General features: G+C 37.5%; 1 protein-coding gene across 2 annotated transcripts in view; it reads right to left on the bottom strand.

The window, feature by feature from the left end:
- Positions 1-12,815, bottom strand: part of LOC306846248 (zinc finger protein 521-like) — a 96,899-nt gene that overhangs the window by 74,664 nt on the left and 9,420 nt on the right. For both annotated transcript variants that reach the window (XM_079379480.1, XM_079379479.1), the window contains exon 2: positions 7,653-7,814. Coding sequence is in view for 1 of the 2 variants with exons in the window: in XM_079379479.1 (XP_079235605.1) it covers positions 7,653-7,814 (162 nt within the window). In the remaining variant the exon portion in view is untranslated. The remainder of the gene's footprint in view (positions 1-7,652; positions 7,815-12,815) is intronic.

The following is a 12,815-nucleotide window of genomic DNA, read 5'->3' as shown; positions in this document are numbered from 1 at the left end:
GCCAAAAAGTTCCCACAGGTATGTTTTCTGTCTGTGTTGAAGGTTCTTGGACCTTTATATTCATTCTGCTCTCACAAAAACAAACAAAAAACATAGCATTCTGTCTTGAAATCTGCTCAAACAATTTCCCATGAACTCACTTATATTCCACTGGACTACACTTAAGCTCTTATTTATCAATCATTTGTGCCTCTTAATACATTTTCAGCGCAAGAAAGCCTTGCAATCAGTCAGAGACAGTATCATGTTGAGACGGACAACTGGTATCACACTGAATGGGAGAAACTGAAATGCCCAACATAGTGGCTCTATAAATAAACTCCACCTTACAACTAAAACAGCCAATCACAAATCTGGAAAATCAACACCTTGTCTTATAATAACCTTTGCTCCAAACTGCACATGTGCAATTATAGTTTTTGTTCAATTATTGTAATGTCTGTTCAACAAGGCTTCACAGTGTGCTCACCTGTCTGCTAATATCCAAGGCGTCAATAAATTTAACTGATTGTGATGCTATCAAGTTTGTACAAAGTATGATTTTTTTATTCAATTATTCTAGTTAATGATATATTTTTTGCTTTCATAATTGATAAAGTTGCTGCCAACAGAGTGCATCACTCACGTTTCAGAAGTAAAAACTCTTTACATTTATTTTCTCAATAGGGAAATTGTTTTTAACAATAACTTTAAAGGCAGGCCAGTTTTTAATTGATTGTATATGCTTTTGTTGAACCCATCTATTCGCATTGATTAGCATATGTATTTGTAGCGGAATTTGTGGTGAAAAACTACATTACCCATGATGCTATACAGAACATTCCACCAATCAGAGAGTCGCAGTGAGCAAAGTGCAAAAGAGATATTTATCCAGACATAATCGAGTCTTTCAAAACAAAAGACCAATAATTTTAAAATAATATGTTTATATTTCTCCATCATTTTTCATTCAATTCACGTTTTATGGAATTGTCAGTCTTGTACTGTACCTTTATCTTATTTGTCTGATTTTCATTTACTTTTTTGCTTCAAAATCAACGTTTTTTTAAGCTCCATATGGGAAAACTAATGGGAAAAATACTTCCAGAACAAGCGCCACTGAAGAAGTGGGCGGCACTAATGCACTCTATTGGAGGCAGAGTGGAAACTCGTTGACCACTAGCTCAAGTCCAGAAAGACAGAGAGAGAAATAGCTCACCTGTTTTTCTATATTTGCGTCTTACAGAGATGAGCTATGGCTGGTAGACAAAGCTCAATGAATAGTTTATATGGAGCGGGATAGGATGCTCAGGAGACGGAAAGAGAGAGAGCGAGGAAGAGGAATAGATATGTCTCCTGAGACTGGAGCTGCTTTGAATATCTAATGACACTTTGGCTTTAACATGGGCGGCACTGAACACACTCAGACTGCGGCACACATTCAGATACACATTCATAACAACACTGCCAAGCGCAAGATAACTCCAATATTTCTGAATTGTTGAACTGTTGAATTCATCAATGAGGAGTTCATTCATTTGTGACACTGATAAACACTAGCAGAGGCCAAAGATCCTTCAACCTCTCATGGCAGAAATTATGAACTGTGGTTGGACATTTTTTTCTAGACTTTCTAGGCTTTCCCATTAAGCAATTTTTATCATTGTAGAATACTTCACACACATCGATGGCCTAAAGATGGGGTGACACCATAAACCTCTAAATTCCACAATAGACTGTCATCACATGCTAAACCGAGGTCCAAGAGTGGAAAGCTGAACCAATTGAACCTGCTCGCAAATCATACTGAATGATTAATTTATGAACTGAATGTATTCGATACGTGAAATGTGGTGTGCAGCAAAGACAATATCTGTATCTGTATATGTTGTAATGATAAAAATATTGATATTTTTATTCAGACAAATCTGGAAGTCTAGAAGTTCAAACGACACTGAAAAAGGTGTGCAAAACTAAATTCTGAATAAGTTATTAAATAAGGGTAATTGCACAGAGAAATTCTGACATATTATTTGCACCTTCTAAATGTAGCTAAAATACTTTGAATTTACCATGATTGTGTGTCCACATCCTGACAGTGTACTTTATGTGCACAACTGTAAATAAATGTTAAATAAAACTTCTCAAAAAGCAAGCAAATTAGTGCATAGTGCATCTTGCTCTGTAAATGTTAACACTTTTTATACAGTATGTCGTCATCATATACAAGCACACTTTAATTGATTTCATACTGAAATCTTTTGATAGAATATGAAATATGTTGCTAACAAATTGAAATATTTGCTAATTTTCAATTGCAATCATGCATATTTAATGTGTGCATGTCTCATAATATCAGACTAATCTCTGGTCTATTTAAGCTCTCTGTGTGCCAGTCACATTAGTCTCCTCTCTTAAACATGCACTCAAGCACTAGAATATGAAATTGAAACAAACTAAACTATAGCACTTTAAGATACTTTCAGTACACTTAAAAGTAGACAGGAGTACTTACACTTTTACTGGAGTACTGTTTCATAAGTGTGTCTGCACTATTATTTTGTATTTCATACACTGCATTAACGTTTATCAATAAACCTCTTGCAAATGGATCCTCAGCCTGTGGGTTCATCAGATCCATTACACATTTAAACAGTTTCCCAAACCTTACTCAGGTGTTCTGTATTAGATTCAGGTTTCACTCTCAAAAGATACTGGGAGGAGTTCAGTGAATTTTGCCTGCTGATAAGGCTATTTATTTGATAAACTATCATTTTTAGTCAACCTTGGAAACAGTTCACCCAAAAATAAACCTCTACTCAAAATGTACCTCGGCTATCCAAGAGGAGTATGTTTGTTCATGGAACAGTTTTGGAGAAATGTATCTTTGCATCAGTGTCTCTGCAATGGATGCTCTGCAGTGAATGGGTGCCGTCAGAATGAGAGTCCAAAGAGCTGATAAAAACATCACAATAATCCACAAGTAATCCACACCAATCCAGTCCATCAGATAACATCTGGAGAAGACAAAAACTGTGTGTTTGCCAGAAACAAATCCATCATTAAGACATTTTAAAGTCCATAATGCATAACAATGCTTTCTCCAGTGAAAAAGACCATGCCCTGGTGTCTTTCACATCAAAATCCACCCACATATTTTTTTAGAGCTGTTTAGGACTGTTTTCACTTCTAAACAGTGCTTGATCTGTGCAGATTTCTGACCCGATTTAGACAAGATTACTTTTTCACTGCAGGAAGAATTATTTTAAATTATTGATAATATTTTAGCCGGAAACAATGTTTTGATGTTAAAATCATCTTACTTCTTGGATTTGTTTCTGACAAACACACAGCTTTTCTTCTCCAGATGTTAACTGATGGACTGGAGTGGTGTGGATTATTGTGGTGTTTTTATCAGATGTTTGGACTCTCATTCTGACGGCACCCATTCACTGCAGAGCATCCATTGCTGAGACACTGATGGAATGCTACATTTCTCCAGCTCTGATGAAGAAACAAACTCATCTACATCTTGGATAGCTTGAGGACATTTTCAGCATATTTTCACTTTTGGGTGAACTATTCCTTTAAGATTAATCCTTACTGGTGCATCCTACCCTTAATAATGAGCAAGATTACGTTTTAAATACACGAGCAGGGAAACGTGCCTCACAACAGTTTACAATTCCACAAAGTATCTGTTAAAAGCCTGTGCTGGTGACCTTGAGGAGCTGTATCGCTGAGCGTTTATGTGGAGAGGGACAGCTGTTGCACTTCCAGCCTCCCTGAGGACAGCAGCGGCTGAAGCGACAGGATGCTGAAACCAGCCACAGAAACTCAATCCTCAGCCGGGCCGGAGCCAGAACCCCACCGACACTGAGGGGTAAGCATTCCTATCCCAGCCCCTCTGGGGAGCGTTCCTACCATCCTCCACAGGGACACAGCGCTTCAGCTCTGCACCAGCGTTCGCAGCCCATCGGGTTGGGGTCAGTATGAGGAACGCTGGAGGGTGCAAGCATTCTTCCTTTCCCATTCCTGTGGAAGACAGCAAGTCCTGCGGGACACATTCCTATAGCCATCTCTCTCTCTCTATCTCTCTCTCTGCAGTTCTGCATTAGCACGATCAATAGTCCAATCACATCAGGGACAAGGGTGGATCCATCGGCCCATTCCCATAACGCAATGCAGTGGTCATGGCGTAAGTGCACAGAGAGGTGTTAAAGCTCCTCTGGTCCGGGCCGAGACGACGGCAGCCATTGATCGAGACGACACGTGACGTCTCTTACTGCCTCTGTCTTTGTGTCTCATTCTCTCATGAAAATCGGAAATTTGTTTCACACACCCTTAGTCAGGGTTCCCTGTAGCACTGTTCAGGAAATATATCAAATATATTCTACCTGATATAAGGAGCACAACAAAATATAAAAAAAGACATCATGTCTTTATTGCATTGTCTGTTCTGGCAACACTGGATTTCAATAATAATGTAATGTTGAATGGTTGTAAACATATAAATATCAGTGTTGGAATCAGTGATACTGGCCTTCATTTATAATAGATGCATTGAACAAACATTTAAAATATCAAATATTTAAAATATTGTCTTTATGTTGTTTCCACATTGAAGATTTAATGTAAGATTTACTCAAATTGCAAATTAATTGCAAATTTTAAAGGTTATTGGTTTTCTTATCACTGAGGTACTATTATGGTTTTTATATATTATAGTTTTTATAGTTTTTCCACCTTCAATACCACGACTGAGGTGCCCTTGAGCAAGGCACCGAACCCCCAACTGCTCCCCGGGCACCACAGCATAAATGGCTGCCCACTGCTCCGGGTGTGTGTTCACGGTGTGTGTGTGTGTTCACTGCTGTGTGTGTGTGTGCACGTTGGATGGGTTAAATGCAGAGCACGAATTCCGAGTGTGGGTCACCATACTTGGCCGTATGTCACTTCACTTCACTTTATTATTCTTTTACATTTTAATTTTAAGTTTTTGCCATTTTGTTATGTTTTTTGTCTTTATAAGTGGTTTTTATGTATATAGTGTGGCGGGAAGAGCAAACAACAGACACAGTGGGTGTGGTTTCAGGCCTCGGAGAGGCTTTTATTAAACAAAATAATAAAATAAAGTGTCCAAAAGGGGTTAAAGTGTCAAAAATAAACAGGGGGTCTGGTGTCCTCGTCATGCTGCGGGGTTGTGAAGGAGGGCAGTGTTATTAAAGGAAGGGTCCAGGTAAGGGGCGGAGTCTGGCAGCGGCTTCGTCCTTCTTTGGCCCGCGGCGCTTCCGGGGGTTATACGGCCTGGCACCCTGGCCCATCAGCCATCTCGTGGGTGCGGAACTCGATCCCTCCGTGACGCTCCCTTCCTGGACTCACGAGGACACCAGCGTGCATGCACGGGGAAGAGGAGAGTCGCCTCTGCACCCCTCCTTCAGCACCCCTCCTCTCTCCCGTCGGGAGCCTGGTGAAGGGTGGCGAATACGGGACGGGGTGGTGATGATAATAAGGGGGAAGGCAGCCGACTCGTCACAATAGTATGACTATACTTGCGACTACATAGTTTTTTTATTCCAGTTTTAGTTTTAGTTTTAGTACATCAAGTTAAACTAAATTAAAATGAGAAATGCTGCCTTGGTAACTAGCTGAAATAAAACTTTTTTTTTCTCTCTCTCTCTGTGTGTTTGTTTTTCTTTCAGTTTTAGTTTTAGTTAACTATAATAACCCTGTTGGTTTTGTCTAACAAATGTCACCGGATTAATTTGTGGTTCCTGAACTGTCTGTAAATAACAACTTTCAGTGATTTGTGACTCAAAATGAACCACAAGCTGTTACTGTGTTTTTTTCTCTTAAGACTTGCAAGACTAAATCAGTCTAATCATGTAATTTGTGAAGAAAATGAAGCTGAATGAGTGTGTTCAAGACTTTTCTGGTGAATTTAATCTGTGAAAATGTTGGAAAGAGTGACCGCAAGCTCCTCATCGAAGCACAGCTTTAATATCAGACACATTTGAAGTAGCAACTCATTTAATCATTCACGCTGAGCTACTTCTAAACCTGCTTTCACCTTCTCTGCTCTTCTTCAGATATGCACCGCTCCCAAATCACTATTACATTCTTCCTTTTGGCCTCCACAGGGAGCTCATTTAAGCCGCCGTCTCAAGTACTGAACAATTAAGACTTATTTGTCAGAGAAATGGGGGTTTTTAATGAGGGGCTGCTCTGATGGCAGAAGTCAGCAGAGGGAGTCGCTGATCAGATCCAGCCAAATCAATTACACACAAGTACTGAATTACAAAAGCCCAATCTCCAACCTAGGGACCAAACCAAAAATGTTTTGTAGGAGTTTACGCCAAAGCAACAAACTGTAATAAAAGAGAGGATGCAAATAATAATGAAGCAACAATGTGCTGCATCTAAACATGAGCCATCTACTTAGTGTTAAACGGCACAAAAGAAGATATTTTATAGTGTGTGTGGGTAACCAAACAAATGACAATAGCAATTGAATCCATAGTTTGGGAAAAAAAAATACTATAGAAGTCAATGACTAATTGTTTGGTTACCCACATTCTTCAAAATATCTTCTTTTATTTTCAGTGGAAGAAAGAAACTCAATTTAATAATATAATTTCAATATAACAATATAAAGAAGCTCAATATAATAATATATAGGTCGATGGGCATCAGCTGACACGAGCTTGACTAACGTGACCTGCCAGAATATTACTATTTTATACTTTATGAAATGGTTTACAATAATAAATAAATAAATAAATGTTAATATTATGTTCAAGTATATTTTTGAAACAGTATTGTCAATATGGACCATTTTGCTCTATTTTGCCAAGAGCATCTCTCAATCAACACAGTGGTGTTTTGTTGCTGAATGATTCAGCATTTATGAACGAATCGGGTGAGCCAGTGATTCAGTAAGCCATTTATAATTGCTAAGGTCGAAACTGCATATTTGTACACTACTCTTAGTATTTTTATCATATTTGTATGGCAGAAATAGTAGTATTAGTAGTATGCTAGTATGTGGTTCAGAAATCAACAAGTCACTTGCTTCATTCCTGAATGAATCAGCTGTTTTGAATGAATTGGTTGAGACCGGTCACCACCTACTGCTGGATTTACTCTCATATTTAAATATCATTTTATAGTTCTATATTTAGTACATCTTATATTTGAAACATTAATCTCATAAGTAAATGTAACTGCAGTGTAAATGCATTCATGGAATCTCTGAGTCTGTGTAAATAGATCTAAATCCACTTCAGATGCAGCTTCTGCAGTGCAAAGATTTTGTTGACACTGATTTCATTTCATTGGAATAAGCCCTATAGTTTTTTATTATTCTAATTGCATACATTTAATAAGGTTAGAAAATTCGCCTTCATAAAAGTAAAAAAAGTCAATGAAAATCAATTTAAGAGGGAAAATATTGTCACTTTATGTAAATGTTGATTTTTTTTTCAGTTTACTTTTCAGTTTTTGTCCTGGCTTCACGAATCCTGCAAAGTGTGCTCCTTTTGGAAAGCAGCTTGTGCAATTAATCTTCACATTTGCACAGTTTAAAAACTCTCTGTTGTCTGTTTGACTCATGCATCATGCAATGTTGTGTGTGTCGCTTAAAGAAGCATCTATATGGCATGGTCGTTATTTACCTGTGAGGTGACACTGATGACTCGTGTGTGGAGTGAGAGTGTTCAGGGGCTCAAACAACTGCTCTTCCTCCTCCTCTTCCTCCTCCTCAGGACAGATGTGGCTCCTCAGATGGCCTTTCCCTTCATCCTTTGACTCAATCTCTGCAGCGGCAGCGTCTGGATCTGAGGGATCAAGCGCAGCAGGACGAGAGATGATCATCCATAGTTTAAGATCTATCCTCACATTATCCCAGTAGACAAGCAGACATTTTCAGAGATAATTTTTGATCAAGCAATAATTGTATTGACTGCTCTTGCATTTCTTTTTATTAGCGAACAAACATTGATTTTGTTCAGTATGACCAGGCAACTGAAGGTAATTGTATCTACCAGCCACTGTTGCAGACAAATTGTCATGGATTGGCCTTTGGATGGCCAATGCATTCTTGTTGTAATGCATTTGATAATGTATTAAGGAAGAGGAGAAAGAAAAGCTCCATGTGTGGCTGTTCGTCTCAAACATCAATGTTCTGCTCGTTCCTCAGAACAAAATGTTTGTGTTATTTACTTACTTTTACTTTTAGTCATTTAGCAGACTTACAAATAAGAAAAAGTAACTAAAACTACAAGTGAACACTCTGTAAATACTCTATACACACCCATTTAAGAAAATACAGAAATTAAATAAAATGGACAAATGCATACAACAACAACATTTCAATAGTAAACATATAAAGGAAAAAAATACAATTAAAATAAAAAGCGATACTAATATCCTTTGTCGGTGTCCTAGCCCGGTGGAGTCGCACGGTAGAGTCGATGGTCTTCACACTAAGAGGGCTGCCGCGGTATAGTAACCTTTTTTATACCTATCTAACAAATCACTGCTAGAATTCAGCTGAACCCACTTTCCTATTAAACACTAAAAATGGCCAAGCAAGTGCACACACTGACAAGATAAGTATATAGTTATATGAGCAGCGCTCCACATGGAGAAGAGATCCACTAAGTACCACCTAAAACACCAGAGGTCTGGCTTTAGGAGTGTTTTTCAGTATCTTCTATGAAATAAACTCTGGAATGTGGTCCTCCAGGAATGGTAGATCACATATGGGATAATGAACTATAGGGCTGCATGATGAATTGTATTATAGCTTCTCTCCATTTATTAAGCATAATCGTTATTGGTTATTTATTATTATTATTTATCCTGAAATGTTTCGTTTTAATTTGACATTTGGTCATCTTGCATTGGTAACAAGCCTCCACAAGCATTCACGGCTGCGGTTGCCAGATGTCAAAGATTAAATCCCCCAATCATGCTTTTAAAATTCATACATTTTCTGGCCAAGTAATCTTCCAACTTGGCAACCATGTGCAAAAGCACTGATGAGCTGAAAACACTGGCAAACACGTATGTTGGAGTTCAGCGATCTCTGTTGCGATATTCTGCACAAATAATCGTGTAATACAGCCAGTCTGTTTTCTTTCACGTTCATTTGCACTGTTTGCTGTAACTAAATCTGTGAGCAAACCATGCAAGTCGATATTCTCTGTATTTGTGCTTGCATGAAAATGCAAAAATAAATAAATGACAATAATCCTGAAAAATAATCTTTATATTTAATATTGTATTTTTATATTTTTAAGCAAAATAATCACGATCAACCATCTTAATCTACTGCTGGTCATTATCACTAAATAAACCAGAGGAGGTGATCACGACCACAATGGGAATATCCCCCTGCTCAATATTATTATTGTACAATATACATATTTCAAGTCACCGGAGGAACCACTGACCTTTCTAGTCTCTATTGATGGATTTTATTTAGCAAGAGAACTGTCCATTTTAGAAAACCTGACCAGCATGATGCACACAAACAGTACAGTCTACAATCAGCCTGTAAAACGCTGCCAACCAGATTTAGCAGGGCACTAAAAGCATGCTGAATTTACTTATTTTGTACTCAATCTTATATCAAGGTCTCTCTGAACAAGATACAGACAAGTGCTAATACTGTGCCAAATCTAATCTTATACTTCCATATTGGTAGAAAACCACCTTTCACTGAGGAGAGTGTCCCGCAAGGACAAGCACCCTTAAAGAAAGCTCTTCTCCCAGCCAGAAACAATTACAAGAAAAAGTTTAAATTCTTTTAACTTGACAGTGTTTTAAAAACGTGGCGCAAAAGACACGAGATGCATGCACAATGGTCATACATGTCCGTCTAGCACACAGAAAAACAATGGAAAAGTAGCACATTAGAATGGAAAAACGTGTTCTGTGTGAACAGCCCTTAATAGTATATACTCTTAAGGCAGTAATATGGACCCTTTTGATACTAAAATAAATGCATCAAGGAGTTAAAGCAATTGAATCTTCATCAGACTCAATGGCCTCTTCAACTATAGGTTCACTCTTTCCATCAGGGAATCTGTTCCTCAAGGATCTATCTAATGGCTCGCTGTCTCAAAGCACAACAATAGCAGCTTCTTGGTAAGAATGTTCAACTTTTCAGTAACGTGGTGTGATTTCAGCTTCTTGATAGATGGTGTTTCATTTTGTATTTATTTTCTTGCATGGCAACTAATACAACTCAAATACTCTCCAGCAAGAGAAAATCCAACTATTTCGTCATGTCTTCTTAGCAAACTGGTTCACTGGCACTCAGAAAAATGATTCTAGGTTTCCTGCTTCCTTCTACTATTTCACCACAGTCTGATGAAATGATATGTGATATAGCCTTGAATAAAAATGTCATAATCCTTTAAAACGAGTTGACAGCAGAAGTCACACAGAGCAGAATGAAATGTTATATCAAATTAAATAAATGAGCTGGCTGTGTTTAATCATAAATACAATTGAATCAACTGATTAATTCCATGAATTAAACATTCATAGAATAAAATAAGTTGTTAATTAATCAATTTATGTTTCAGAAGTCAATGCTGTAAGTTGTAGTGTCTGTGGTGCAAATGTAAGTAAATGCACATGTGGCAGAACCACATTTTACATAAAATACTCATGAATACTCACGCAGTCACCTTGCATTATGGATGTTGCAGTTAAAGTTTATACTACATGCATAACATTTTATTTAGGCGAATAACAAGTCAAGCATAAGCAAACTCATCGAAAGATGACCTGCGCCAAGCTGATATTTTAAGATTATATTCAACCTACCAGCTGTAAGGTTTGAACTTTAACAATCCTTGTGCAAGAATCCTCTAGAGACGCTGTCATTGATGTGCACTGCAGTGAGACAGATCAATAACGGGACGTCTGAGGATTTGACCGCTCTCCTGGAATACACACGAGCCGCCGCACAAAGCAGTGCAGTGAGCATTACTGAACTCACTAAAACACAAGCATTTAGGCAGTCTCCTTTTATAGCATAAAGTCACACTCTGAAACCTGCATTGCTTTTCATGTAACAAACTCTGTCTCCAACAAGACTAACGTACACAAATCTCACACTGTCCTGTCCTGCTGACAAGGAGATCTTTAAAGACACACTTCTGTCGAGTGTCACTGGTAATGGCATTTATTCTACTGTCACAGAGTCTAATAAACAAGAGGTAATGTGCGGTCAGTCATTATCACATAATAAACCATAACATGGTGACCATGACCCCAAACCAGAAGCAAACTCTACCTTTTAAAGACAATACAAAATGCAAATATATACTCAAAGGAAACAGGCTGTGTAGTGAGCAGAGCTTGAAAAGTGTGTGCTGCTTTATCAATACAGCAAATGCCATGAATAAGTGATTTCTCTTTCCCCTCCTTTCTCTGATTCCTCCAGCAGCAAGTTCATTCTGTATATCGATCTTCTTTCTCTAATCGGCCCGGTCTCTCTCTCTCTAACACACACTCACTCAGTCTAATGCACTCCTGGACTCATATTCTCTTCCAAAGTACAACACAAACCAGAGCAGTAAAAAATAAAGACAAGTTTTATAAGAGAGAGAGAGAGAGAGAGAGAGATGCGTGTGGTTATAATGAGGCACAGACAGAATACAGCTGAAGACCCTGATCTCAGAACCGCAGCGTTACTTTAGAGACAATTCACTCATATCCTGTTGCTTACTGCACATTATCAGCAAACTCTCTGTACACTTCTGCATTCTGCCTCAGTCAGCTCAGTGACATCTGCTGCAGCAGCGGAGCTCTTTTTCTCCCAATGCTGCTCGTGCTGTTAGGATGAGCAGGAGGATATTACTTCTCACATTTTTTAAATAAGTTTTAAAAATGATGTGAATGACATCCATCGCTCTGTGAGACTGTCAAATATAAAATAAAGCATGTGACCTGATCACATGTATTACCGTTTAAGTGTAAATGGACGACAAAGTATAGTGCACTGAAAATAAACATGAATGAAAACTCTAGTATATGAAGAATAGCATAATTTAATTGCATGTATAGACGATATACGATGCATAGACTTCAGAACAATTACATATAAAACAATAGTGGATTTACTGTAACATCAAAATTTGACATCTAATGTTTTAATGCATGCTTTTTTTTCTCCCTTTAAATACTTCAAGAATAATACATTTTATTTATTTAAAATAAATAAAAGATCAGTTTCATGACTATGCTTGTATTGTTCAACTAGTGGAGGTTGATGTGGGATTTAGAAAGTAAGTAATTAGTAATAAGTAATACAATACGTTTTAGAGAGAGTAATTAGTACAGTAATCTAATCACACTGTTAAAGATGTAATTAGTGGCTATACCTTAAAAAAAAAAAAATCTACTTGATTTGAAAAATTGGATTTTATTCTGAAATTTGAAAATTGTTTCAACCAAAAATATAACTGATCACCATTTCTAATAGCTTAATTAATTATTTTCTGTAAATTTATTTTTTTCTTAACACTTTCAGCTCATAAGTTTGCATGCCCCTTGCAGAATTTCAAGATATTAATCATTTTAACAAAATAAGAGGGATCATAAGAATGGCGGCACAATACATTAAGAGTCGGGGGTGTAAACTTTTGAAACGTTTGGTAATTTCTGTAAATTTCTAGATGTCCGTCATGTGTAACAGCGTATTCAGAACAGTACTAAATAAAAATAACATGCAATCTTTATGATCCCTCTTATTTTGTTAAAATTATTAACATATTCGCATCGGTAGAACTGCATCTTTAAGTCCTGTTTTCTAACAT

The sequence above is a fragment of the Barbus barbus genome (assembly GCF_936440315.1).
Source record: "Barbus barbus genome assembly, chromosome: 26".
Taxonomy (NCBI): domain Eukaryota; kingdom Metazoa; phylum Chordata; class Actinopteri; order Cypriniformes; family Cyprinidae; genus Barbus; species Barbus barbus.
The sequence above is the reverse complement of the archived record's forward strand: the minus strand, read 5'-3'. Positions and strand labels throughout refer to the sequence as shown.